Source organism: Strigops habroptila, chromosome 4 (genome assembly GCF_004027225.2).
Source record: "Strigops habroptila isolate Jane chromosome 4, bStrHab1.2.pri, whole genome shotgun sequence".
Classification (NCBI taxonomy): domain Eukaryota; kingdom Metazoa; phylum Chordata; class Aves; order Psittaciformes; family Psittacidae; genus Strigops; species Strigops habroptila.
The window spans coordinates 654,073-680,306 of record NC_046358.1 but is presented as its reverse complement, the minus strand read 5'-3'; the positions used below and the strand labels follow the sequence as shown (position 1 = coordinate 680,306).

The window sequence follows — 26,234 nt, the reverse complement described above, 5'->3', positions numbered from 1 at the left end:
GGCAGTGTGCGGCAGTGAGCGGCAGTGAGCGGCAGTGTGCGGCAGTGTGCGGCAGTGAGCGGCAGTGTGCGGCAGTGAGCGGCAGAGTGCGGCAGTGAGCAGGCAGTGAGCAGGCAGTGTGCGGCAGTGAGCGGCAGTGAGCGGCAGTGTGCGGCAGTGAGCGGCAGTGTGCAGGCAGTGTGCGGCAGTGTGCGGCAGTGAGCAGGCAGTGTGCGGCAGTGAGCGGCAGTGTGCAGGCAGTGTGCGGCAGTGTGCGGCAGTGTGCGGCAGTGAGCGGCAGTGTGCGGCAGTGAGCAGGCAGTGAGCAGTCAGTGTGCAGCAGTGAGCGGCAGAGTGCAGGCAGTGAGCGGCAGAGTGCCGGCATTGAGCGGCAGTGAGCGGCAGTGAGCGGCAGTGTGCAGCAGTGTGCAGGCAGTGTGCGGCAGTGAGCGGCAGAGTGCGGCAGTGTGCAGGCAGTGTGCAGGCAGTGTGCAGCAGTGAGCGGCAGTGAGCGGCAGAGTGCGGCAGTGAGCGGCAGTGAGCGGCAGTGTGCGGCAGTGAGCGGCAGTGAGCGGCAGTGTGCGGCAGTGAGCGGCAGTGTGCAGCAGTGAGCGGCAGTGAGCGGCAGTGTGTGGCAGTGAGCGGCAGTGAGCAGCAGAGTGCAGCAGTGAGCAGCAGAGTGCAGCAGTGAGCGGCAGTGTGCAGGCAGTGAGCAGCAGAGTGCAGGCAGTGAGCAGCAGTGAGCAGCAGAATGCAGGCAGATGAACACCTACAGGGTGTTTATGGTGAGACGCTCATGCCAGTGAGAGCAGGTCTGATCATTGCCTCTTACACAATTCATGTCCAACCTTTCCTCTCCTGCCAGAGCTGCCAAAGCCTCATTTCTCCAGCCCTGACCCCAAGGATCTGCCTCCACCAGTAACAGTGGAACACGTCCAAGCTGGTGTCCTCCTGGGGTGTGATTAAGCTGCAGTCAAAGATGTTTGTGGATTTGAATCAATACAGACACAGCCTGAGCTTTTTAAGCTTTTATTAGAAGGAAGGACAAGCAGTGAACCTCCAGGTCAGGCAATGCAGCCTTCACCCCAAGCACAACCCCGAGCAGTGTGCAGGCAGAGAGCTGCAAGAAGCAGTTCCCTGCTCCGCAGGTACCTCCAAGGACACAAGCATCCAGTCACTTTGCATTTGAGGGGTCCCCATCTCTGCTGGTTGCACCACAGAAGATAATATGGTCCTGCCAGGACCATGGTAAGGTCTCAGCAGGAAGGCGATTGGGCAGCAGCTCCTGCCTGGGCATAACAAGAGCAGATTAGGGATCCTGTTAGGGTCCAGCACTGGAAGATGCGAAGCTGATCCCTGAAAGCACAAGTGATGGCCAATGCCATGGACAGCTTTCATGCAACAGTGAGGACAAACTGCTTTGGGGCTTTAAAGTCCTGACCCCAGGCTGGAGGAGCAGTAGGAGAGGCATGGCTCATCCCCACAGAGCACAGCAGCAGATGGTGAAGCAAAGGCATGGCCTTGGGTGGCCAGAAGCTGTTGTGACCCTGCGATTTGGTGCTTGTGGTGATGCTGGTGCCTGTGGGTTGTTCCCAAAGGCTTCCTCCCAGGAAATCAAGAGGTTAACACCAACCTGGGCATCTGGATGCATGGAGGCTCTGCCTTCTCAGCGTGCTGCTTGCATGGACCTGGCTGATGGGCCACAGATACACCAGGTACCTAGAGACACCAAGCAGCATCCAACAAGCAAACCCACCTTTATGGGCAGCTGTGGGTTAGAGCAGCTTATCCCCAGCATCCCTATGTTCCCCCAAGGAGCTCAAACATGGACATACACATTCTTAAACTACCTAGAGAGCGGAGATTGAGGCATCTTCTCCAGCAAACCCATCACTTTCTGGTGCCCCATCCCTTTAAGTCCTACTCAGCTGTGAAGAGCAGTGACAAATCCACTTTGGCTGCACGGTAGCGGCTGGAGGAGCGGGGACCTGGTCACAGAGGTCCCTTCAGGAGGTCAAGCATGTTATGAAAGCTGTCCCCGTGCAGAACAAGGCACTGCTCCCACACGGCTCCGGGTGGAGAACACACATTTCTGAGTGTCCATTGTCCTTGCACCACAGGCTGCAATTTCAAAGGAGAAATGCAGCAATTTAACAGCTACCAGGAGAGACGGTGTTCTTCCAGAGGCAGAAAGTGCTGCCCGTTGCTTAGGAACAACCTTCATCCCACAGAATGAAGACGGACGTGCTCCAAAGTGTGTTTAAATGCACCCCATGTGTGTTTGCCTCGCTCGGAACCTGACCCACCTCCAAATAAAAACCACAGGGAGAAGTCTTTGTGCTGCAGATACAGTGCTGGCTGCATGTGGTACCCGGCCATGAGCTGGGATCCAGGTTATGTGCCCCAGCCCCATCCAAGAGCTGGGATCCAGGGTGAGTGCCCCATCCCAACCAGGAGCTGGGATCCAGGGTGAGTGCCACATCCCAACCAGGAGCTGGGATCCAGGGTGAGTGCCCCATCCCAACCAGGAGCTGGGATCCAGGGTGTGTGCCCCATCCCAGCCAGGACCTGGGATCCAGAGCATGTGCCCCATCCGGCCAGGAGCTGGGATCCAGGGTGTGTCCCCCATCCCAGACACGGCTGAGATCAAGGGTTTGTGCCCCATCCCAAGCCAGGAGATGGGAAAAGGGCTGTAAAAGCCACATAGGAAACTTGCTTATCCCATTGTTCTGCTGCAATGAACCAAGCAACTGCTGTTTCATTGACACTCGGGTCTTTCCTGCTGTCTGGGTCAGGTGAAAACAGCTTCTGCTGCCCCAGCATGTCTCCATGGGCTGGCAGGTACATCCTGCTCCGAATTGCTCTGGAATTACTCTGCCTTTGCCTGGTTGGGGTGTTTGCTGCTGCACCGATATGTGTTCCCAAACAACAAAACATCCTTGAGCTGCTCCTAATTGCAGCTCCACCACAAAGTCTATGATGCCTTCCCTTGTGCCCTTGCCCGGCACAAGAGATCTCTTCTGGGAGCAGCAACATGCCACCACAACCAGCAGCCTGCTCGTATGTCCAGTCAAAAGCACAGTGTACACAGGTCCAAAAGCAAAACTGAGCTCCTGAGGGTCTTCAGTTAAGATAGTCTGGTTTGCAAAGCGATCTTATCCGACACCCCAGTAGGAGCATCTGCCAGTGTGGAGCAGGTATTGAACCGAGAAGCCTTGCAGGACATCATGCTGGAGCTCTTCTTCTTGCGGTAGAAGTAGCTGCTGAGGTGGAACCAGAACTTGTCGTGGAGGGAGGCGTAGATAAAAGGGTTGTAGCAGGCAGAGCTCATGGCAATCAGGTGGCAGGAGACCTGGATGACGTTGACGTACCTCTTGTCCAGGATGGTGAACTCCTCGTCGATGTCTCTGATGAAGTTCACCACTTGGAGGGGCAGCCAGCAGACAGCAAAGCACACCACGGAGATGGTGAGCACCCGGAAGGTCTTCTGCTTTGTTTTGGTCCATTTGTCCTGGCAGGGGTAGGCAGCGCCCGGGACGTTCCTCCTTCGTAAGTGGTAGGTGATGGCACAGAAGGAGACTGATACCGCCAAGAGTGGGAGCACGTAGGACAGGAGGAGCATCAAACACGAATACAGCAGCCGCGCTCTCTCTTCGTGCTTCCAGAACTCTTCACAGATGATCATGTCATGGCCAATGGTGTTGAGATCCAAGTAGTGGGTGTGCAGCGAGGTGGGAATGGAGGCCACGATGGAGAGTAACCAGATGCAGGCCACGAGGCAGACACAGGACCTGCGGCTGATCCTCCTGCGGATGGGGTACGCCACCACCACGTACCGGTCGATGGCGATGGCCGTGAGGGACAGCACCGACACGAAGACGGTGGCAGCCTGCATCAGGGTGACGAAGTAGCACATGAACATCCCAAAGAGCCAGCCCCGCGCCTCAAAGGCGTAGGAGACAGTGAGGGGGACGCAGGCCAGGCACATGATGAAGTCGGCCACCGCCAGGTTCCCGATGAGGAAATTGGTGGTGCAGTGCAGCTTCTTGGTGAGGGCAATGAGGAGGATGAGGAAGAGGTTCCCTGTGCACGCCACCACCACCAGCGTGGCGTAGAGCGGGATGAAGAGCGGCTTCAGCTCCAGGAGGAGGTCCAGGCCGGTGAAGAGAGGGGCTGAGCTGTTCTGCCAGGAGTCGTTGGGCAGCCGGCTGTGAGCCATGGGGATCTCCTGCTGCCAGCACTGCTCCTCCACGCCTGAAAACCAGAGGTGAGAGTGTCAGCCCTGACTAGCAACAGAACCCACCCCAGGGTCCATCCAGGTCCTCTTGCCCACCCCTGTACTGAGGCACCAGCTGACTTACAAGACGTGGGACCTTTTAAGAGCAAAGGTGCCCCGCGGCAGACTCAGTGGAGCTTCCGTATGGATAGATGGGGAATGAAGTGGTTAACCAGCAGGACACGGAGCTGCCGGGGAGCAGGGAGATAGGGATGCTTGGATCGGGTCGGGATGTCTCCAGGAAGGACACCTTCGGGAGCTGTGCTGGACCGAAGCAGAACAAAAGGACTCCTGCAGCATCTTCTGCTTTTCATCTCCCCCCTCACCTCCTCCATCCCGACCTGCCGGCAGAAGGATGCTCCCCATCCCTGTCCCCCCAGTTCATCCTACCCCATCCCACCATCCCTGTCTCCGCAGCCCATCCCTGTCTCCCCATCCCACCATCCCCATCCCACCGCTGTTGTACCTGTCGGTTGTTGTTCCCGGGCTGGTTTCGGGGTCCCACGCGGGGCTCCCCACGGCCCAAACCTGCTCCCGGCAGCGCAGGCGGGTGATGCCGAGCGTGTTCCAGCCGCAAGTGCGCGGAGATGAAGAATCACCCCCAGACCCACCAGGACTCTCCCTGCGGCGAGTCAAAGCAGCACTAATTACTCCCTGTAATTAGCGGGGAGGGGTTATAAAGGAGGGTTGTGTCTGTTCCGGAGCCGCTCACCCGCCCGGCTGGGCTCGGTGCCTCCGAGAGCTGGGGCTGTCACCGGGAGCCGGATTTCGAAGGTTCTTTGTTTCCCCGCCCCGTGCTGAGCTTTCACCGAGCGGGCACAGGACGTTCCCCGCCCAGCGCTCGGTTTTCCAGGTACAGCCCAACCCGCCGGTGCGCGGGGGAAGCCGCGTCCCCCCCCAGCCCAGCGGGGAGCCCCGGGGGCGGCGGTGGCGGAGACCGCAGCTTGGCGGGGAAGGGGGGCGCTGGTGGAACGGGGCGGGCGGGCGCAGGGACCGCGCGGAGCAGCGGGGCACCGGCAGCGGCCGTCCCGTCGGGGGTCCCGGCAGGGAGGGGGTGCCGGCAGCTGTGGGGTGCAGGCAGCATGGGGAGTGAGAGCAGAGTGGGGTGAAGGCAGCCGTGAGGCAAGAGTGACCCAGCTGCAGGGCGCTGGGCGCCCAACCATGGGGTGCTTGTGGCCCAGCAGTGGGGTGAGGGCAGGGTGGGGTGAGGGTGGCCCAGCCCTGGGTTTCAATGGGCGCCCAGCCGTGGGGTGAGCCCCAACGCTCAGGGGCCTGTAGTGTGGGGCATAGGTGTGGGGTACAGCCTGTCCCTAAAAGTAAGTGGCTCCAGCCAAGGGGCTGGCCAGGGCCCAGTGGTGGGGGACCCATCGCCATGGGGAGGGGAGATAAATGTGTCATTTTGCATGAAAAACCACCACCACCCCCAAGCTGGGATCCCAGCCCCGCTTCCCGCACCAGGGAATGTCCCCAAATACCAACGGGAGGAAACAGCAACGGGGCTGCGGGTTACTGAACGTGAATCAGAAGACTGATTCCACGTGCAAGATCTTTCAATCTCTTCATTCCCAGCTTACTTAAATAAGGGAAAATCAAAAATCACCATCAACAGGCATTTTGGGGGTGAGAGGAATGGAAATCATCAGGGCAGCCTCAGAATTTCTGTAAAGTTACAACTTCTGGTGAGCAAAGGCTGCTCATTTTCTCGTCCTGGTGGATGTGGGTTGGAGTTATTGAAGCTGGCTGGGAGCTGACTGCAGGGGCGAGCGCTGGTCCCTGCCAAAGCATCAGTAGGAAGAAAATCATCTTTGTCTCTACCTCACAGCCTGGCTTAGAGCTGCTCAGGGTTTTAAACAGCAAAACAATCAGACAAGGGAAGCAGAAGGCTCTTAAAAGACCATTTGAGATGGGAGATGGGTTTGAAGATGACAGCAGAGTAATGAGTCGCTGGCACAGGGCACGTCTACCCCACATGCAGCTGCACCACGGCCAGGGCGACCTGACAGCAGCAATGGGAGCACCTCCCTCTGCACGTGTTATCCCAGAGAAGCCTTTTCTGACCCAATCTTTGCTGCTTCCAGGGCCCTGTGGGTAAGTCACTGTTATCCAAAGCTTGTCTTGCCCCACACAAGGCGGTTCTGTCCCTCAACAGGCACAAGGGATGGGTTTGAAAGCTGTGACCCACCTGGTCAGTGAGCTGGTGACTGGGATTTTACTGGAAGTGCCTGGGTTGGGTGGAAACAGCCAGTGCCTATTCTCCCTGTGCAGTGACAGGACTGGCTCCCGGCCACACAAAGCAGGGAAAGAGCCAGCATCCCTGCTGTGCTTGTATGGATCCTCCTGCTCAGAGGAGCAGGTATTTGGGACAAATGAAGCCAGATGAACATCTCACTCTCCCGTCCCCTGCACAGTCAGGTAGGTGTAACCATCAGCAAAGGTCCTGTGTTTCATAGAATCATAGAATGGTTTGCGTTGGAAAGGACCTTAAGATCATCTAGTTCCGACCCCGCTGCCATGGGCAGGGACGTGTCACACTAAACCATGTGGCCCAAGGCTCTGTCCAACCTGGCCTTGAACACCACCAGGGATGGAGCATCCACAACTTCCTCGGGCGACCCATTCCAGGGCCTCACCACCCTCACTGTAAAGAACTTCTTCCTTATATCTAATCTAAGCTTCCCCTGTTTAAGTTTGAACCCATTATCCCTTGTCCTACCACTACAGTCCCTAAGGAAGAGTCCCTCCCCAGCATCCTTACAGGCCCCCTTCAGATAGTGGAAGGCTGCTCTGAGGTCTCCATGTTTGTCTATCAACACAAAATCAAAGCCCTCAGCTCATTCTGTATCAGCACAGTTCTTCCCCAGACCCTTTCCTGGGGCTTCTGAGCAATTTTTTAATGTGAAATGGTGAAAGCTACTCTGCCTGACATCCCTTCTCCAGAGGAAATGCTGGGTTACAGGAGCAGGAACTGTGTTTTAGTACAGGTTTCTTGAATATATTTCTTTCTCATCTCACTTTAATGGGAATAGGCAAAATAATACAAAGCATCTTCACAGTCACTGCTGATGACAAGAAGTGACTAGGGAAGAGCCTGGGTGCAGTCAGAGAGACTGCACCCTTCTCCCTTTGTACCCACCACTGCTGGTGAATGCTCTGAAGCATCTTTGTTCCAGCTTATCCTCACAGGGGAGAGGTGCTCACAGCACTGCATCTGTACAGGAAAGCTGCCTTGTTTTTAGAGCTGAATTAAAAGATGACAAAACCCACCCTCCAACATGACGCGAGACTTGCAAGTCTTGTGTCCCTGACGTTTGGGTGATTCACTGTTTCTCATGTGTTAAACCCAAGTGTTTATTCTAACAGAGGATGATGAGCACGACTCCTGCGCAGCAGCCACGGTGCTGAAGAAGAACCAGCAGTGTAGCAGCTGCCAGTGAATAAGGGAACACTGGATGGAGGCAGGAGACAAGGGAAGGCTGCCAAGAAGCTGCTCTTAAAGGTGTATTTTCACACAGAAACATCATGAACGCGGTACGAATCCAACGTGTGCGATACGGGAACGGCCCCTCCAACCGCCCTGTAGGAGCTCCATGTGCGGAAGGTGTGTGCTGCTTCCCTCTACCGACCTTCGTGTCAGTGCGGGACAGAAAGCGCGGGTTAGGGAGGAACCGGCCCTCACACAAGTACGTGATAGAGTCTCTTTGATTAGCAACGGGCCAGTAACACTCTGCGGGGTTAGACAGGATGAAAACCAATGAAATAGCAGAATATATTTAAAGACAAGTAATTCTACACAAGTCTGTGATGGAAACAAGGTATTGGCAGCCTCCCTGGTTATCACTTGTGGCTTCCTGATACTGAATCTCATTTGACCCTCTTTTGGAGAGGCTGAAGGAGATAAAGAACACGTACAAAACAACCAACAAAAGAAAAAACACACCCGCTCCAGTCTGTTCTGCAATACAGAGCTTGGCTGATAAAGGGGGATGATAAATGTGGGAGTTTACATAGAGAGGAATGTTCAACAGTCACAATGTCGATGACACTGTCAATGCAACAATAGCTTCCTCTAGGGTTCCAAATTCATGTAGGTGAAAAGTATGTGTCTTCCTCCAGGCACAGCTCCAGGCCAACTGAGGCTTAAAGAGTGAAGATCTATGGGAAACACCACAATGGACTTGCAGGAAAGGAAACACAATGCCCAACTGAGTAATTTAAAAGATACAAGACAAAACAGCTCAGTGGTTTGAGCTGTTCTGTTCTGGACCATTATGTTTTCTGATGCTTCTGAACAACTGCTTTTCTTTTGTTTAATATGTCTCCTGGTGAATCACAAAATTCAGACTGGAATGATTAGATTACTGCAGGCTAAGAGAAGATCAGAGTAAGAAAGATTTCAGTTCTGTGTACACTGTGCCACAGGCCTCCCACTCCTGTCCATAACAAGGGGTGGTCACTACCTCTGCAGGTCCAGAGCTGGGGTTTTGTGTGCTGGGGTTATTTAATGACTGAAAATGGCACATTTCCCCCTCTCCTGTTATCACTATCACTGGGTACAACTTCACCAGGGTCAGAGCAGGAGCTCTGTGTGAGGCTGGTGTGTATCTCACTGCTCTGCAGCTGGAGGGTCTTCCTCAGTCTCCTGCTTCTCCGGCTGCGGCTCCGGAGGGATGAGGTACTGCACCTCCTCCGTGTTGATCGCCACTTTATCGGGCTGCAGCCATCGCTTCAGATGTTCCAGTGTGCTGAGCGGAAGCAAAGGCACAAAGTGAGATGGGAGAGCAACAACATGCCCCAGGAATGTACAACAAGCTGTCAGGAAAATCCTCCCCGTGCATTTCTTCTGTAGGTATTCCTGTCGCTATGGATAAGGTCTATTGCGACAGATTCATGTGCCGGAAGAGCAAGCAGAATCTTTCATCCTACAAAGACATTCTGCTGCAGTTGGGCTTTTTAAACTATGGTTAGAGAAGTTTTACACTGATTTTTCTTGATTAAAAGAATCCTTAGTGGGTATCTCAACCTCCACATTCCTGAAGTACCAGTCTGTAGCCAAGACTAGAGTTCAATTTCCAGCTTTCAGGATTAGAAGTAAAAAAAATCTAGTGTTAAAGCTAACCCCACAACTGCCTATTTGGCAGATTGGGAAATTTAGGGGGGAACAAAACCAAAGCAGGAAGCACATATAAAAATGTATGACCATTAATAACGTCAGAAGATTAACAAAAAGGTACTATGTCTACCTTGTAGAATGGTAACCAAATGATGGATTATAAATATATACTATATATTTATATAAATACATACTAGTTATCTTTACTGTCTTACAGCCTATCACATCATAACTGGTCCAACCAGAACAGATCCACCCCATCTTTGATTAAATGTGGCTATAACCCCAATAGTTTAATGTTATCCTTCTTAAATGTATGTGTTTGTGTGTATCCGCATCTTCTAGAAATGTGATCCAAGTCATTCAGTGCTGCCACAACAAAACGAACTTGTGCTTGCTCTGTCACAAGAGCAGGATTTCACTGGGTAATGTCCTTGGACTTATCTGTGTGTTTAAAAGTGAAGGTCTGTTTAATTATGTTAATGGGGGAGAATCAAATGCTTTGGCATCGGGAGTGACCTCTAACTTCAGTGTCAAATGCTAGGGAAGAAAATCCTTTCACTGATAACATCCCCAGCCTTTAAAAACAGTATAAAGAGCATGTAAGTCCACAAAAGCTTTGGTTTAAATATAAATGACATTGAAGTTAACTGGTCAAAGAAAGAATCTATAACCTCCTTAATTTTTCATACTTAAACTCCCAAACAGCTTAAGGAGATTTTCTTCAAGGGAGGAAAATAATCCCTTTTCTGCTAGAAGCAATCATGACAAATGCCAGCTCAGAAAGGAGGAATATTGAGAGTGTTAGAAGTGATTGGGAATGTGAGATTGCTGAAGGAAAGGGCTCTCATCTTAATTCATATGTCATCTGTAAAAGGGTAATGGGTGAGAGAGCAGAGGCACTGTTAGAGAGGCACAGAAGGGAGAGCTGCTCAGGAAATCTCATCTCGGGACTGGTACCAACCCTGTAATGAACTTTACACCCCACTGGTGTCTGAAACAGTGCTTCACGGTGCCTCAAAGAGGTGAAGAGAAGGGCTTGGGGTTCCCTTTTAAAGGTAAGCCTTATAAAAAGCAATCTGAAACATGATGGACATCCCCTCCTCCATTCTTTCCCTACCCCAAATGGTGACATGGGAAATTACCCAGTAGGTTCCAGTTTTTTCTATGCTGGATCACCCCAGTCTGAGGGATGCAAAAACCAGTGAGCAGCACTGGAAGTTCCAACCCTACATGCTCTGGGTGTTCCCCCCTAGGATGATGCAAACAGCCACTATCAAACTGCTTCAGACAGCCTGTGACAGTGCAAGTGACATGTTTTTTGTCATAAGACCTGACAAAACCTTAGATTAGCTTTTAAGAACCCAAGTCTGCTGCCCACACGGTGAGTGGTTACCCCTTCCCATCCACTTGCTCATTACCTCTCATCAGAGTCGTGCCCCTCTACATAGAATTCTGACTCAAACTTCTCCTGCAGGAACCTGTCCCAACATTCCTTCTTAGCCTGGGAGAGAGTGGCGCAAGCATGTCCTTGGAGGTCACCTCCTGGGACAAGCCTTTGATTCTCATCAGTCTTCGCTCTGTGAGGAGGCAAAGGAGGGGTCTTTGTTATCTCTATTCTGGTGTTGTGAAAGGGAACAAAAGAAGTATCTGAACTTCTGTATCAAACAGTTAAATTAACTTTTCAAGACTAAGGCCTATTTTAAAAGTCATTTTCCCTCCTGTATTTCAAGTCTGTGTGACTATTTCTTGTATGAGTACAGGATGGTATTTTTTAGGTGATGTTTCTGAAGGAAACAAGCTTTATGCAACCAGTCAGCTCTGCCCATTTGTGAGTTTTAGTGACTTTCCCACTTACTGCTTAGTTTCCATGAAATCACACAGGGGTACAGATCATAGAATCCCAGAGTGGTTTGGGTTGGAGGGGACCTTAAAGCTCCTCCAGTTCCAACCCCCTGCCATGGGCAGGGACACCTTCCACTAGAGCAGGTTGCTCCAAGCCCCTGTGTCCAACCTGGCCTGAACACTGCCAGGGATGGTGCATCTCACAGGCATTAAGGTCCCACGATTTCCATGCAAATTGGCATGAAATCACACTAATTGCACTGTGAATCCAAATAATGCCCAAACACAGGTTAAAAAATGCATGTGCAGCAGTATTATTAGTGGGTATCTCATAACATAATGTGTGGCTGGAGCTTCCCAGCCACAGGGGATGATGAAAACCACCTCCTGACCAGACACAGGGTAACCCTATACAACTATAATTGTATATAGTTGTATACAATTATACAACTATAATACACAACATAATACACAAAGCTACAAGAAAGCAAATGTCATCAATTCCTCTGGTCACAAGTTCCCATTGCAATGTTTTCCTCCTTGGATTAGGTCAGGTATTGACTTGCAATCACACTCCTCACTGAAAAGTGTAGCATCATTAGTTGAATTGGACTAGTTCACAAGGCCAAGGCCCTCTTAAAATCTCTGGAGGTGTCTTGTGGGGCAGAACTGAGCTGTCACCGAAACTCCCTGGCCCTAGCAATTCAGAAGATGTGAATTATCTGGCCAAGCACCCAGCCAGAGCTGTACAGAGGCCAGCATTTCACAAACACTAATCCTGGACAGGTACAAACACAGAACTGGTTTATTTCTCCTGACTTTGCCACAATATCCAAGAGAAACAAGAGCCAAAGAGTGAAGCACTCAGCTGTGCTGGGATGTTTGCTCCAGTACTGGTAACTTTATCATCCCTTGCCTCAAGTGCTTCTATCAGCTGTTACACTGCTCAGAATAAATTTATGGTTTTATAGATAAGCAGGAATTACAAGAAGCAATTGTGCAAAGATGATCTGCGTGATCAGCCATCTTAATACAAAGATCCCAGCAGGCATGGTTTGGGAAGGCAGTTTTCCCCCTTTCTTCCCAACTAGATGCTACAAGACATCTTTCCACCCAGAGCTCTGTGGCCTCAGTCACATAATCAGGTCTGGGCTGTCACCAGCTACCCAAGCAAACAGAGAAATCAAAACCTTGCCACAGACACTCACCCAGGGATGCTAAATACACTTCTGAATCATGCAGGGGTGCCCAGGGCCTCGGGTTTGTTTGGGAAGAGCCATCGGATCCGCTGCCCTGGCTGCCTCCGTTGGTGTAGGAATCCATGAAGGAGTCTGTGAAAGCATCGCTGGCGTCCTTCTGCTCGGGATGTGGCAGACACGAGCAGATTTCAGCCCAGAGATCTTCACCGGATCTGGCGACCACGGAGTCAACGCTCTCGATCATCCTCATCGTGAAGGCCTGACGCGAAGGGAATAAATCATGAACACGGAGCAGAGACCCCCCCACCTCAACCCGGCCTCCCTGCATCGACCCCCGCTGCCCAAGTCACGGCACCAGACCCCTCGGGGACCTCTGATGCCACCGAGGACGCGGGGTCTCCCTCCGCACAGCGACGACACGCTCCGGTGTGTTGCATTTAAGCCCGGGGAGCCCTCCGGTGCCTGAGGGGCCCCGCAGAGAGGCAGGCCGCGCTGCCCGCCGCGACAGCACCCCCACCGCCGCTTCCCCCAGAGGCCCCTGCTCCCTGAGGACCGCTCCCCCGGGCCGCCCCGGGACACGGACAGGACACGGAGGGGACGCTCCCGCTGTCGCCCGGTCCCGGTGCCCACACCCGCCTCGGCCGCCGCCGCTCTCCGCCGCCCGCACCTCAACTAGGGGAAGCTGCAGCGGCCTCGCACGGCGCGTTGATTGGCATCCGGATCTGACCAATCGCCGCGCTCCGCCGGCCCTAAGAGGCAGCCTATTCGCCCGCCGTGCAGAGAGGGGCGGGGAATCGGCGGGATGCGTGAGGGGAGTGAAGCCGCAGCGGCGCCATCTTGGCCAAGGGCGGAAGCATTCCTGCGCGGGGCAGGCCGGTCCGCGGGGCCTGGTGCGGCTGCGCGGTGAGTACCGGGGTTGGGGCCGGTTCCCCGGGGGCGGCTGCGACTGCGGGGCCCTGGCGCGGAGGGGTCGGTCCTTGGCCTCCTCCGGACCCGCGGCCGTGCCTCCGGGCGCCGCTTCCCCGGTGCTGCCGAGCCGGGGGTGAGGCGGGGGTCTTGTGGCTCCGGTGCCCCGGGTGCGCTCCCGCCGGCGGCGGCTTTACCCGCTCCGGCTTTGGCCTCCCCGTCCCCGTGCCCTCCGCCGGGCGCAGGCCCCTGTCACCGGGAGCCGCCGTGTGCCATCGCCGGCCGCAGCTCCCGAGCCGGGGGGGGCTTCGGGTGGGACCCGGCGCTGTGAACGTGGAGCCGGTTGTTCCTCACAGCCCTTGGTGGAGGCAGCGGAGCCGGTTGTGGGGCTGACCCGCAGTAACGGGCGAGCTGTGGTGTGTCTCGAGCGGGGCAGTGAGCGCCCGTTGTGCTGCGGCGAGGAGCGGTTCCGGCTGTCAGGCGGTGGGGTGGAATTCCCTGTCTCCTCAGGCCTCTCGCTGTCCGTGGGATGCGCTGCCGGCCGCCCCGCGCCGTGCTTGCGCTCATGGGGCTGCTCTTCGCCAGGACGATGGCCTGGACGTCCAGCGGGAAGACGCACCCCGAGCTCGTCAACAACCTCTACAGTGAGTAGGGAGCGGGGCCCCGCTGGGGGCGCGGCCGTGGGATCAGTCAGTGCTTTGGGGTGAGGGTACGTGGTGTTCCGCAGCGCTGTGCATCCTGAAGGGCCAGAGTTACTACTGCCAGAGCTACAGTGTTTGCCCCTGTCTGTCTATGATGGGAAACAAGGTGTTGTGCCAGGAGTTTGCTAGCCCGAGGGACCTGGCCAGGCTGGAGAGATGGGACGGTGCAAACCTCATGGACTTCAGTCAGGCCAAGTGCAAGGTCTTGCTCCTGGGTTGGTGCAATCCCCAGCACAAACACAGACTGAGTGGATGAGCAGCCCTAAGGAGAGGGACTTGGGGTGTTGGGTGAGGAGAAGCTTCCCATGACCTTGGCATTTCCCTGCTGCCTCAAGTTGCCTTTTCCCCGTAAGAGTTCCCTCGGGATTGAGCCACATGGTTTAGGGCAAGGTGTCCCTGCCCATGGCAGGGGGGTTGGAACTAGATGATCTTAAGGTCCTTTCCAACCCTTACGATTCTATGATTCTATGATTCTATGAGGAGTGCAGGGCTGCTGAGGGTTTCCTCTGTCATCGTTCTTAACTGTAGTGTGCTCCTGGAAACCTGAACCTGAGTCTCTGCTTTCAGCAGTCGAGGTGTGACTCTGTGTGTCTCTGGTTACACTGTGCAGTCCCAGATCCCAGGAGTGCTGTGGGGGTAGGTCACTGTCCCCTGGGAGAGGCTGGGCTGGGACCGTCACCTTGTTTCAGTCGTGTAGGAGAACCAAAAGGGCCATCTTCCCACCTGCAGGTTTGTTCTGTCCTTTCTCAGATCACTCACTGAGGTTGAATTCTCCCAGTTCCATTGACTCCCTGCACTGTACTCCCCCTTCCCAAGTCTCCTCTTGCTGCAGCACCCTGGATTTCAGTCTTGTCTCTCTGTTTTCCTTCTTCTCCCAGAAAAAGGGATAATTAAATCCCAGCGAGTCTTTGATGTGCTGCTGGCTACTGACAGAGGTCACTACATCAAGTATTACCCATACATGGATTCTCCTCAATCTATCGGTGAGTAACATGGGGCAAAGTACCACCACTGTTATGGTGTGTGGGTCACCCTGTTCATGGTCACCCCAAGTCCTGCATGGGGGTGACCTGGAGCACATGGGAGTGCAGCGTTGTGCAGCCATCTCGTGCCCCTTAGTTATTCCACAGGGGGTTTTAAGTCAATAAAGTGCTTTCACACAGCAAAAGAGAAGAGAGGGCTTATATTTTAAGGGGATAGTGGGGGAGAATAAAGGTGGTTTAATTTAATCCTTGTTTCTTTATCACACATGGTCGTCACTGGTTTCTTTTCAGGATACAAGGCCACAATCAGCGCACCGCACATGGTAAGATGGAACTTTTCACTTTTAGCCACAATGGAGGGATTTGATTGTTTGCCATTTTCCTTAAATATTCAAGTAGAAATAGATCCCATGGATGTGGTTATCATCATTGTTTCTTCAGGCACTGTACATGCGAAGCTTTTTCTTTCTTGAGTTTGCCCCACACTCTTTAAATTGCTTTAACCATATGCCTGATAGGAATTCCGTGCAACTGAGCCTGACCACTGATGTTGCCCATTTTTTGCACAAGACCTCTTTTCTTGCTGCTTTTTCCCTCTTGCTTTCCTTCCACATCTTATTCCTGAGCCTCTTCCTAAATGCTGATCTGCAAATGGATCTTTCCAATGAAACACTTGAGGTTCAATCTGTCAGACAAAATGCCGGGTGCGCTGTACTTCAATTGGAGAAGAACAAGAGGAAGCTTTAGGGGAGGAAACCCAAGTGGGGTGTCTCCCAGCTTCTCACACTCGTTGTCCATGCAGCATGCCCACGCACTGGAGCTGCTGAAGGATCAGCTCGTGGAAGGTGCGAAAGCGCTGGATGTTGGGTCTGGAAGTGGATACCTCACAGCCTGCTTTGCCAGGATGGTAAGTTCCCCTGGCCTGGTGTGTTGGGATGGCAGCTTGGCATAGCTGGCACGTGATTTTTGTGGGGAGAGGAGGAGGTGGGGGGAAGGGGTAGACTTAGAATCCCAGACTGGTTTGGGTTGGAAGGGACCTTAAAGCTCATCCAGCTCCAACCCCTTCCATGGGCAGGGACACCTTCCACTAGAGCAGGTTGCTCCAAGCCCCTGTGTCCAACCTGGCCTTGAACACTGCCAGGGATGGGGCAGCCACAGCTTCTCTGGGCACCCTGTGCCAGCGCCTCAGCACCCTCACAGGGAAGAGGTTTCTCCTTATATCTAGCCAGAACTTCACCCGTTTCAGTTTAAAGCCATCACCCTGTGTCCTATCGCTACAGTCCCCAGACCAGCATGTAGTAAAACCAGAGACAGTCATTTTTGGTATCTCAATGGATGTGGTATCTGCTGTGAGATGTTTTGTGTGTTAACCCAGTTCAGATGGAGAGGAGGTGTTCATCTACCAAATAAGTCCACTGCAGGTTCTGTTTAGTTCACTTCTGAGGCAGTCACACTCTGCTGCTCTGTCTGCTAAGCTCCTGAAAAGACTTTCTGTGGTGTCAGACAGCTGTTCTTTGAAAAGGAGGAGTCCCTGTTCTCAGGAGGTTGGTTAGGCAAGAACTGGCCTTGCCATGGAAGCTGCTACTCCTATGGAATAATCACTTGGAAGTCACTTCACTTGAAAGTGCAGGATTGCTAGGAGTCCCCATAGGCGGAGTGTCTGTATCCCTCAAGCAGCTACTATAACTGGGACTACTCAGCCTTAAAACGAAGAGGCAGAGTGTTTGCATCTCCTGTTCAGAGACTATTCTCAAGTTTCTTCCCAGGATTTCTCCAATCCCCACCATAACTTGCTCAGTAAAATCCATCTCCGCCATGCAGGAGGCATTAGGTGTTTGTCTGCTCTTCCTCTTCCCAGATAGGCCCAACAGGGAAAGCTGTGGGCATCGAGCACATTCAAGAGCTGGTACACGAATCCATCAGGAACGTCCAGGAGGATGATCCGACTTTGCTCAGCTCTGGCCGTGTAAAGCTTGTGGGTGAGCTCCCTGGTTCTCTCCCCGAGTGCACTCACTCTGCCTGCAGAGTTTGTCCAGTTTGTGTTGTGCTCACCACGGTGTTGCCAGAAAGTACTGGCTGTGTAAGCACCACGCCATGCTGACCTGAACACTGTGGTGTAAATGAATAGTATTTAATGTTACAGGCAGCCATACACCTTCCAAGTGTGTGGTGACTGGCTTCATTTAGTGAGAGGCGCTGTTCAGAAGAGTGTGGCTGTACCACATCTGGGTTTTCGTCTATTTGAACAGGTCTGCACGCCCTGTTGTGGTTTTTGGGAGGATAACTTGAGTCAGCTCTTCCTGTATCTAGAATCTCCAGCTTGCACAAAGCCCCTGTGTTACTAAAAGACCGTCCTGGCTTTTACTGCCCCTTCTAATGTGGCTCACTTCCAGAAATATCTTCCCTATTTAAACCAACACTGTATTTTAAGCAGACAGGTCAGTGCTCTGATCTGGGAATTCAAATTGCCATCACAGTCTCGTTAGGAAGTTTTCATCATTAGATTTCAACCGAAAGGATAGAGGAGGGATTACTTTTTGCAGACGAAAGTCTTTCCTGCATGCTTTCCCTCCTGCAGTTGGCGATGGCAGACAGGGATACCCTGAAGAGGCTCCTTACGATGCCATTCATGTTGGAGCAGCAGCTGCGACTGTGCCAAAGGAGGTGAGAGTGATGCTGATGTCCCTTGCTGTGGGCTGCTTCCAGCAGCAGCTGTGGAAAATAGAGTAATTGGGGAACCACTGGACACTTCTGTCCAGTTTATACAGAGCTGCCAAGCTTGGGCCTTTCAAGGTGCCACAATCTCCACCGCGTGGCTGATTCCTGTCGTGTCTCTCTGGTTTTGGCTCTGAGTGGCATTTGGCATTTGGCTGAGTGACATTTCTCTGCTTGCAGTTGCTGAACGAGCTGAAGCCAGGCGGCAGGTTGATATTGCCCGTTGGTCCCGAGGGGGCAAACCAAGTTCTGATGCAGTACGACAAGACCAGCGATGGGCAGATCATCGAAACACAGCTGATGGGGGTGATCTACGTCCCTCTCACAGATAAGGAAAAGCAGTGGCCTCGGTAAAGATTTGCTCTCCTTTGAGGAACGTTTCTTCCCTCCTGTGAGCTTGCTCTCCTTGGCTGCTGGCTTTACTGACAGTCCTGGATCCCTAGCAGATGCTGCTTGTAAAAGAAGGAAGAGGCTTGGCTGTGTGAGGCACGGCAGGAGTGGGGTGTGCTTTCTGTTAGATGGGGCTTGCAGACTGAGCACTCGACCTTTCCTTATTTCTGGTTTTTTGGAGCCTTTCCTAAACTCCACAACCGTGTTGATTCTGTCGCTGAACCGAAGGCCACGACTAGTAACTGCTGGTTTTTCTTTGCCTCAGGGATGAATTCTGACAGACAGATGGCTATCCCTGACGTGACCTCAGAAAGCTCACGAGTGGCACTTGGGCCTGTAGATGGTCGAGGTGGTTTTGCTTTTGGAACGAAGCGTGGTCAGTGGAGGTGCTTGTGAAGGCAGGTTCTGAGGGATGGAGGAAAGGGTTTCTCCAGCAGCAGGACCAGGGGAGGCCCTCGGGGGCTGTGTCTGCTTCCAGCAGTGCATCGGATAACTCGGCTCTCCTCCCTGATAAGCTGTAAATAACATTATTCCCAGAGAATTCCAAATGCAGATGGGAATACTTAAACCTGCACTAAAAATACTGTTTAATATTGACTACTCTGCCTAACGCTTGAAGAAGACAAGGCGCTGTGACTGCTTCAGAGCAGTGACACACCCTGATTTGTCCACGTTTAATGACGGTTTGTCCAAGTTTAATCATGATTTGTCAAAGTTTAATTACGAGAGTGTGTTCTCACCCTGTCTTGCCTAAAGCGATTTAATCTCCGGTAACAACACTGGGAAGTGGGAGGTTAAGCAAAACCCCGCTCTTCCGGCTTTGCCCTCTCTCCCGCGGGCGAGCGGGGGGGCTGCGACGAACGTGGGGCCGGTTCTGGAGCGGGTACCGGGCGCTCCAAGCGGGGCAGCGCCGGGGGACCCGCCCGGTCCCGCCTCATGGTGACGGGAAAGGGCGGGACGTGGAGAGGGGACCGCGCGGGAGCGCGGCCTGGCTGCGATTGGCTGAGCCGCCGGCTGCGTCACGGCGTGCGTCATGCGGCGCGCCGTCGCGGTGTGGGCAGCGCGGCTGTGGACGGTCCGGCCGCTCCCGGTCGCTCCGTACGGCCCCGGCATGGCGGAGCCGAGCCCCGGCCCCGGCGAGGAGCAGCAGCCGCAGCCGGGCCCCGCGGGCAAGGAGGAAGCGGCACCGGCCCCTAAGAAGCGGCGGCTGGCCGCTGGGGAGCGGTACGTGCCGCCGCCGCGGAAGCTGAGCACGGGGGTGAGCTTCGGCGCCGCGCACTTCGCCGAGACCTCGTACTACTTCGAGGGGGGGCTGCGCAAGGTGCGGCCCTACTACTTCGACTTCCGCACCTACTGCAAGGGCCGCTGGGTGGGCCGCAGCCTCCTGCACGTCTTCAGCACCGAGTTCCGCGCTCAGCCCCTCGCCTACTACCGCGCCGCCGCCCGCGCCGGCCGCCTGCGCCTCAACGAGGAGCCTGTGCGGGACCTGGACGTCGTGCTCAAGGTGGGCACCTCCATTTGGTGTTGGAGGTGATCCCCTTGGGGCTGGGGACACTCCCGGAGGCATTCCGGGGGTGAGCATGGTCTGCCAGGCCGGTAACCCTGGACAGGACACACAGCGCTGCTGGGCTAAGGCGCTGGCTCGGTGATGAGCATCACCCCGAGCAGAGCAGTGTAATAACCCCACGGTGGTGCTGAGGGCTGAGGTGTTTGAGGGAATCTGGTCTCCCAAGGAATCCCTTCCCCAGTGGGGTCATGAGCAAGCTGTCCTGTAGTCTGGCATGGAGCAGTGTGCCCCAAGGCTTCCTGCTCGGCCCCATAGGCGTGGATCTAATACTTAAGGCAGGTTATTGAACTCTAGTGGTGATGAGCACACTTGTGGTGCCAAATGCTGGGTTCCAGGAGAGAGGGGCTTTCAATGCCCCCACCACAGCAAGCCCCCCTGTTGCATGTGGCCAGCTGGAATGGCTGCACCAGCTGCATTCACACTAGTTGTTCCTCTGTCCTGCAGAATAACGATTTCCTCAGGAACACCGTCCATCGCCATGAGCCACCAGTCACTGCTCAGCCCATCCAGATCCTGGCGGAGGACCAGGAGGTGGTGGTCGTGGACAAACCCTCCTCCCTGCCTGTACACCCCTGTGGCAGGTTCCGTCACAACACGGTCATCTTCATCCTGGGCAAGGAGCACGGGCTGCAGGAGCTGCACACCATCCACCGCCTGGACCGCATGACCTCGGGAGTGCTCATGTTTGCCAAGACTGTGGAGGTGTCCAAGAGGATTGATGAGCAGGTTCGGGAGAGGCAGGTGAGGACAAAGGGCTCTGGGAGATTTTGGGGTCTCCACACAGTATTTTCTTGAAAGAGTTAGGTCCGAAGTCAGCTCATTTGGTCTAAACAAGCACAAGTTCCCAGATCAGCTTGTGGGCACGTTGCTGTTCTATTGTGTTAAGTATGAGGAAAAGACTGAATAAAAATCAGATTGATTTTGGTAATATTAGATCGAAAGGGATCTTCTTCCCCGAGGGAATGAGCAGGGTCAGTACTCAAACTAAGCCCCAAACTGGCTGGGATGGTGCAGAATAGTTAGGGAGAGTTTGAGTTGTAAGTGGAAACTTATCAGTCATTAAATAGTTTTGTCATTTTACAACTGTTGGAAGTTTTTCTCACTTTTCCAGTGGCTCCTGACCCAAGTAGAAGTGTAGCTGTATTAGCTCCCAGGATTTGCTTCCAGGCTGTGAACTGAAGGCTGCTGAATCAGCTCTTCAGTTTAATATGAGGAAAATCACAGAATCTTAGAATGGTTTGAATTGGAAAGGAGCTTAAAGCTCCTCCAGTCCCAACCCCCTGCCCCGGGCAGGGACACCTTCCACTAGAGCAGGTTGCTCCAAGCCCCTGTGTCCAACCTGGCCTTGAACACTGCCAGGGATGGGGCAGCCACAGCTTCTCTGGGCACCCTGTGCCAGCGCCTCAGCACCCTCACAGGGAAGAGCTTCTGCCTCAGAGCTCATCTCAATCTCCCCTCTGGCAGGTTAAAGCCATTCCCCTTGGCCTGTCCCTCCAGGCCCTTGTCCAAAGCTCCTCTCCAGGTTTCCTGGAGCCCCTTTAGGCACTGGAGCTGCTCTAAGGTCTCCGTTTCACACAGCAAAGGCATTGCAGCCAAGCACATGGCGGGGGGGTCAATAGACCAGGCCCTTGTGTTGTTCATTTCCCAACTGCTTGGGGAGAGCATGAGAGACATTTGGCTTTAAATAACTGATTTTTTTTTTAGCTCTTTCCTGTTGAATTGTAATAAAACTTTGGCGACGTGCTACTTGCACATATATTTCACTGAAGAGAAAGAGAGGAGTAGCTGGGGTGGGACTTGGGGGGTCACTGAGATAGAAATGGTTCCTGTTCTGTTCTCTGTGAGTTCCTCTGTGTCCCCACAGCTGGAGAAGGAGTACGTCTGCCGTGTGGTGGGGGAGTTCCCGGAGCACGAAGTGGTCTGTGAGGAGCCCATCCGGTTGTTTCTTAACAAAGTGGGAGTGTGTCGTGTGGACCCCAAAGGGAAATTCTGCAAAACCATCTTCCAGAGGCTCAGTTACAACGGGAAGAGCAGCGTCGTCAAGTGTCTGCCCCACACGGGCCGCACGCACCAGATCCGGGTCCATTTGCAGTTCTTGGGGCACCCTATAGTCAACGACCCCATCTACAACATGGAAGCCTGGGGCCCTGACAGGGGGAAGGGGGCAAGATAGACAAAACAGATGAAGAAGCTGCTCAAGGCACTGGTAGAGGAACATCGTTCCAAACAGAGCCTGGATATCTTGGGTATTATGGAGGAGGACTTGAACTCTAATGCTGAAAGTAAAGACTGTGGTGATTCAAGTGACTGCGCAAAGCCTGTGCAGGCTGATCCCAGCAGTGGGAATTCCTGCCCTGCTGAAGATGCTCAGGATGCTGAGAGGGACACTCAGGATGCTGGGAGAAAGGACACAGCAGCCTGTCCACTGAAGCTCTGATGCCCAACCTGGAACCACTTGAAAGTAAAGAGCACAATTCGTGTGAGAATCAGGATGGGGAAGTGGGAGAAAAAGGTTTCAGGAGAGAAGGACCCTCTGTGTTGTGGAGTGCAAGATGATAAGGCGGGACCCATCTCCCAAGGAGCTGGTGATGTACCTGCATGCCCTGCGCTACAAGGGCACAGGGTTTGAGTACTGCTCCAGGATGCCCGAGTGGGCAGCGGAAGACTGGAGGAATGAGTGAGGATGTGGGACCTCTATGGACATTTCTGGCCAGGAAAAGCATCTTGTAAAGACCTAAGATTTACTTTCCCAGTGTTGGTTGAGGTGAACAAACTGCCTGTGGCTTGAGGTGGGGTTGGGAAGGGCTGCTGGGGCTGCAGAACTGCCCTCATGCTGTAGAGGGTGAGCACAAGGTGGGGCTACCAACACACCACTGGCTTTATGTTGCCTATTGGTGAACCAGCACTTCAGGGCAACAAACACAGCTCAGGCACGGGCAGCTTTGCCTTTCACCTCCATGTAACCTGGGGCTGCTGCTGATCATCCACACAGATACTAGTGCATGCACTGAACATCAGCACCTGAGTGTTCTTCTGGCCTCCTGTGTTCCTGTATCTGACACCATGAGCTGCTGGGCTGTTGTTTGATGTGCTGGATGTCATACACAAAACTACTTGTACTGTATTTTATTGTCAGACTGATTGTAAAACTCAAACCTTATCACTGAGAACACCCTGAGGGAAAAGCAGAGCACTGTGAAGCTGATCCATCTGGTGCTGGCTGTCACCAAGGTGGACTTGGCTTTGGAATTGCTCTTTCTGTACTCCTTTGGATAATTACTTAAAGTTAGTAACTCTAGGGAGGATCTCTTTATATTGGGCCTGGTTTTGGAGGTGCTAATCCCCAGATTTGTCCTTATGAGATTTATAAGGAGACTGGTTAAGATGATTTTTGCCTTTTTGCTACCTCCCCTGTGACCTGTCTCCTGCCTTCTCAAACACATCTGGCTTCTCTTGAGAGCCTGTCCACCTCTGTCCCTCCCTGCAAACATCTTCATGCTTGAGCAACGATCCAAAGTAGGGGTCAGGCTGCTGTTTTATTTTAATGTACTCCAGGCAGGAGATGTGGAATTTTTAATATCACTTCAATGTGACAGCTTTGAAGAAAAACAAAAGCTGCTTTATGAAGCAGAAGACTTCTTAATATACATTTTATATTAATATGTGTCCAAGATGATAAATATCACTGTAGTTCTTACTTTCCTCAGTGTTCATCTGGTTGCTTCTTGGCTTCTGGGGGGGGGTTTATTTTGATAATTCTGCTGTCTCAGGTTCTTTTTAATCTTTTTTCCCTCTTTTCCATATGTCACTGGGGTGACCTCAGCTCCAGTGAGTGCTGCAGACAATCAGAACCTTTACTGTGTTGTTTCAGGACTGTTTGCAAGCTGGTTTCTAGCCCATTGCTCCATATCCACCTCTCTCCACCCCTACTGGGGCACAAGCATCTTGTTCTATGCTTCTAAAATATTAAGCCTTTTGTAAAGGTGAAGAAAGGAATCCAGAAGAGCTGATGCTGTTCATATCGTGGATATCAACTGGAACATGGCCCAGTCTTGGGGTGAGCTTTGAAAGTCCTCAGGATCAGGACTTGTGTACCAAACCAGAATAAACCCCTGCATACCTCTTCCAATAGCTCAGAGACACCAAAGTGGTTTTTTAACTCTCCTGGATCATCCAGCTGATGTGTTGAGTATTCCCATAAGAGTTCACTCAGGCTTGAGCTTTGCTCTTCCACATCTCACCATGGCTCTCTTGTCGTTGTAAGTTAACCACAGATGCTATTTTATTCTTGCTATTGTGTGTTAAGGTGTAGCGCAGAGCTACAGGAGCTCATTAAGCAAAGGGGATAAAAAGCCCCCTGTGTTTGAGAGATGACACCAAAAACTCATCCAGCTTTTCCATGCACTGGAATCCATATTTCATATAACTGTAAGTGAAACTTGGGCACCTTCAGTGTATAAATAAGGGTCTCTGCTGCTATATAGCAGCTTTAGATGAAGGGAAAACTAGTAAATTTAGGGGCAACAGTTTTAAATTAGACTTTGAGGTGTCCCAGGTTATGTTATCTGGGGGTTTTGAGTCTTTTTTTTTTTCCCTCTAAGAAACAAGCATCTGCAAGGGATTTTCCTGACTTGTGCCAGCAGATGGAGCCTGGATGGTTGAAGGCCTGGAGCTGTGTTCCCTTTCTCCAGCTGTGCATAATGGCTGCAAGTAACAGCTTTTAATTACCAAACCTCGATGGTAAAGAAACCCCGGGGTTTCAATCTGCAAGATACTTTGAGCAATGAAAATTAAGGTTGATTTCCATAAGGAGCCTCCCACCAATTGCATCTACCTCATCTTCAGTTCAGAGCTGGTGTCCAGCCAATATACCCTGCAAACATGCACACAAGAAGTGAGTAGTTGGTGTTTTGCTAATAGGGAAAGTGTGACTGTTAGAGATGATGTGGTAAATTGCCATCTAAGATTAGATCTGAGATAAATACCCTGGTTGTGGGATGATTGTAGCACAAAGTTATCTGTACAAAACATAGGGTTATCTGTACACAGAGTGTAGGTCCCAGAAGAAGCCCTCTCTCTAGTAGTTTTATTTTGGTAAGTCTTTTCATGCTACAGCAAAGGACTAGGAGAATGTGCATCTCACCAGCAGCTAAAGCACTTACCTGTACAAATAAACCCTCCTGGCAAACCCTGCTGGGAATTTTGCTGAGCTTTACCCACTGATGTGTAGGATTGACTTGGAATTGTGCCCTAAAGCAGCATTGTAATGCCCATCTTCCACGTAACAACACTCTTCCAGCTGTGTTTTAACTAGTCCATTTTAGGTGCTATGTGTGAGATTGTAGAGGCATGATCCAGCCATTCTCTGCATGGGGTTTAGTATAATCTAATTTTCACAAGGATTTTGGTATAGCTAAACCTAAATAAAACCTAATATATAAGGGGGTCGGCAAGAAACCGGGAGAGAGGCTTTTGACAAGGGCTTGTAGGGACAGGGCAAGGGGGAATGGCTTTAACCTGCCAGAAGGGAGGTTGAGATGAGATCCACCACTAACCCATGGCACTGGGGCCTCGGCTATTCGGTGTGTGAACACTTGCAGGGCCGGTGACTCCAGCCCTGCCCTGGGCAGCCTGTTCCAATGCCTGAGCACCCTCTGGGGAAGGAATTGTTCCTCAGCTCCATCTAAACCTGCCCTGGGGCAGCTTGAGGCCGTTTCCTCTTGTCCCATCCCTTGTTCCTTGGGAGCAGAGACCAGCCCCCTCCTGGCTCCATCCTCCTGTCAGGCAGTTGTATCAGAGAGCGAGAAGGTCCCCCCTGAGCCTTCTCTTCTCCAGACTAAACCCCCCCAGGTCCCTCAGCCGTTCCTCATCACACTTGTGCTCCACAAGAGCAGTTCTGAGGTCAGGAGAGCAGCCCACCCTGCAGGCACAGCCGAGCTCTGGCAGCTCCACCAGCCCCTCAGGGACCCTGACACCCGGGATACGACCCCTAAATCCCCCAGGACACTGCTCTGGCTCCACATGGGGCTTCTCCCTGAGGAGTGGGGCTCCCTCTGCGGTGCGGGCCCGCCTGCAGCCCCCGGCTCCCCTCAGCCCCGTCCCCGCACCACGGAACGCGGCCCGCGGGAGGGCGGGAGCTCGCCGGGGGTGGCGGGCGGTGAGCAGCAGCCCGGGCCCGTGGGGGGTAGGGGGAAAAACGAAATAATGAAGGAAAAAAGAAGTGTGTGTCGACGAGGATGGGATTCGAACCCACGCGTGCAGAGCACAATGGATTAGCAGTCCATCGCCTTAACCACTCGGCCACCTCGTCACGACAGCTCTGTCTCGCGCCCAACCTATAAGGAAATACGCCCACCGCCTCTGCTATCTCCGCCCGCCCGCCGCTCCCTCCCCGAGATGGCGCCGGCGGCTCGGCCCCTGGTCGCACAACGCGGAGCGAGGCCTCCGCACAGGGATCAAGCAGCAATACGCGGCTCGGCCGCTGCCCCGCCGGCCCCATCGCTGCGATTGTGGGGCGCGCTGGTGAGCTGAAATGCTGAAATGACAGGCAGCGTGCTGGCTGC

General features: G+C 53.2%; 4 protein-coding genes and 1 non-coding gene across 7 annotated transcripts; 2 read left to right on the top strand and 3 right to left on the bottom strand.

Moving 5' to 3' along the window:
• Positions 1 to 990: 990 nt before the first annotated feature.
• On the bottom strand, positions 991 to 6,125 carry LOC115606976 (prolactin-releasing peptide receptor-like). Of its 3 annotated transcripts, none has more exons than XM_030483671.2 (3): positions 4,722 to 6,125; positions 4,341 to 4,519; positions 991 to 4,233 (listed from the first exon to the last, which is right to left on the bottom strand). In XM_030483671.2, the coding sequence occupies exon 3, from the start codon at positions 4,196 to 4,198 to the stop codon at positions 3,107 to 3,109; it is 1,092 nt and encodes a 363-aa protein (XP_030339531.1). In that variant the 5' UTR covers positions 4,199 to 4,233; positions 4,341 to 4,519; positions 4,722 to 6,125; the 3' UTR covers positions 991 to 3,106. The 3 variants fall into 3 exon arrangements, with proteins under 3 accessions (XP_030339531.1, XP_030339532.1, XP_030339533.1); XM_030483672.1 differs by having other exon boundaries at positions 4,341 to 4,514; positions 4,722 to 4,965; XM_030483673.1 differs by lacking the exon at positions 4,341 to 4,519 and having other exon boundaries at positions 4,722 to 4,965.
• A 1,615-nt stretch (positions 6,126 to 7,740) lies between these two features.
• CCDC32 (coiled-coil domain containing 32) lies at positions 7,741 to 13,118 on the bottom strand. The gene is given in 5 exon segments (XM_030483717.1): positions 7,741 to 8,997; positions 10,787 to 10,884; positions 10,887 to 10,945; positions 12,419 to 12,668; positions 13,077 to 13,118. Coding segments are annotated over 4 exon segments (537 nt in total). The 5' UTR covers positions 12,660 to 12,668; positions 13,077 to 13,118; the 3' UTR covers positions 7,741 to 8,858.
• Positions 13,119 to 13,225: 107 nt separating this feature from the next.
• LOC115606989 (protein-L-isoaspartate(D-aspartate) O-methyltransferase-like) lies at positions 13,226 to 18,848 on the top strand. The gene is made up of 9 exons (XM_030483695.1): positions 13,226 to 13,312; positions 13,826 to 13,959; positions 14,895 to 14,999; positions 15,291 to 15,322; positions 15,802 to 15,906; positions 16,858 to 16,978; positions 17,578 to 17,663; positions 17,895 to 18,064; positions 18,370 to 18,848. Exons 2-9 carry the CDS (start codon positions 13,845 to 13,847, stop codon positions 18,380 to 18,382), a joined length of 747 nt encoding a protein of 248 aa, XP_030339555.1. The 5' UTR covers positions 13,226 to 13,312; positions 13,826 to 13,844; the 3' UTR covers positions 18,383 to 18,848.
• A 367-nt stretch (positions 18,849 to 19,215) lies between these two features.
• On the top strand, positions 19,216 to 24,886 carry RPUSD2 (RNA pseudouridine synthase domain containing 2). Its single transcript, XM_030483649.1, is given in 5 exon segments — positions 19,216 to 19,608; positions 20,116 to 20,412; positions 21,536 to 22,111; positions 22,114 to 22,183; positions 22,186 to 24,886. Coding segments are annotated over 5 exon segments (1,503 nt in total). The 3' UTR covers positions 22,353 to 24,886.
• A 1,013-nt stretch (positions 24,887 to 25,899) lies between these two features.
• Positions 25,900 to 25,981, bottom strand: TRNAS-GCU. The gene has a single exon. It is a non-coding gene; the product is annotated as a tRNA-Ser (tRNA).
• Positions 25,982 to 26,234: the final 253 nt, after the last annotated feature.

Bases quoted from the DNA above. Each gene is read 5' to 3' on its own strand.
- LOC115606989 (XM_030483695.1), top strand. From the start codon at position 13,845: ATGCGCTGCCGGCCGCCCCGCGCCGTGCTTGCGCTCATGGGGCTGCTC. The intron at 15,323-15,801 runs GTAAGATGGAAC...TTGTCCATGCAG, and splicing joins CAATCAGCGCACCGCACATG to CATGCCCACGCACTGGAGCT. The intron at 16,979-17,577 runs GTGAGCTCCCTG...TCCCTCCTGCAG, and splicing joins TGGCCGTGTAAAGCTTGTGG to TTGGCGATGGCAGACAGGGA.
- LOC115606976 (XM_030483671.2), bottom strand. From the start codon at position 4,198: ATGGCTCACAGCCGGCTGCCCAACGACTCCTGGCAGAACAGCTCAGCC.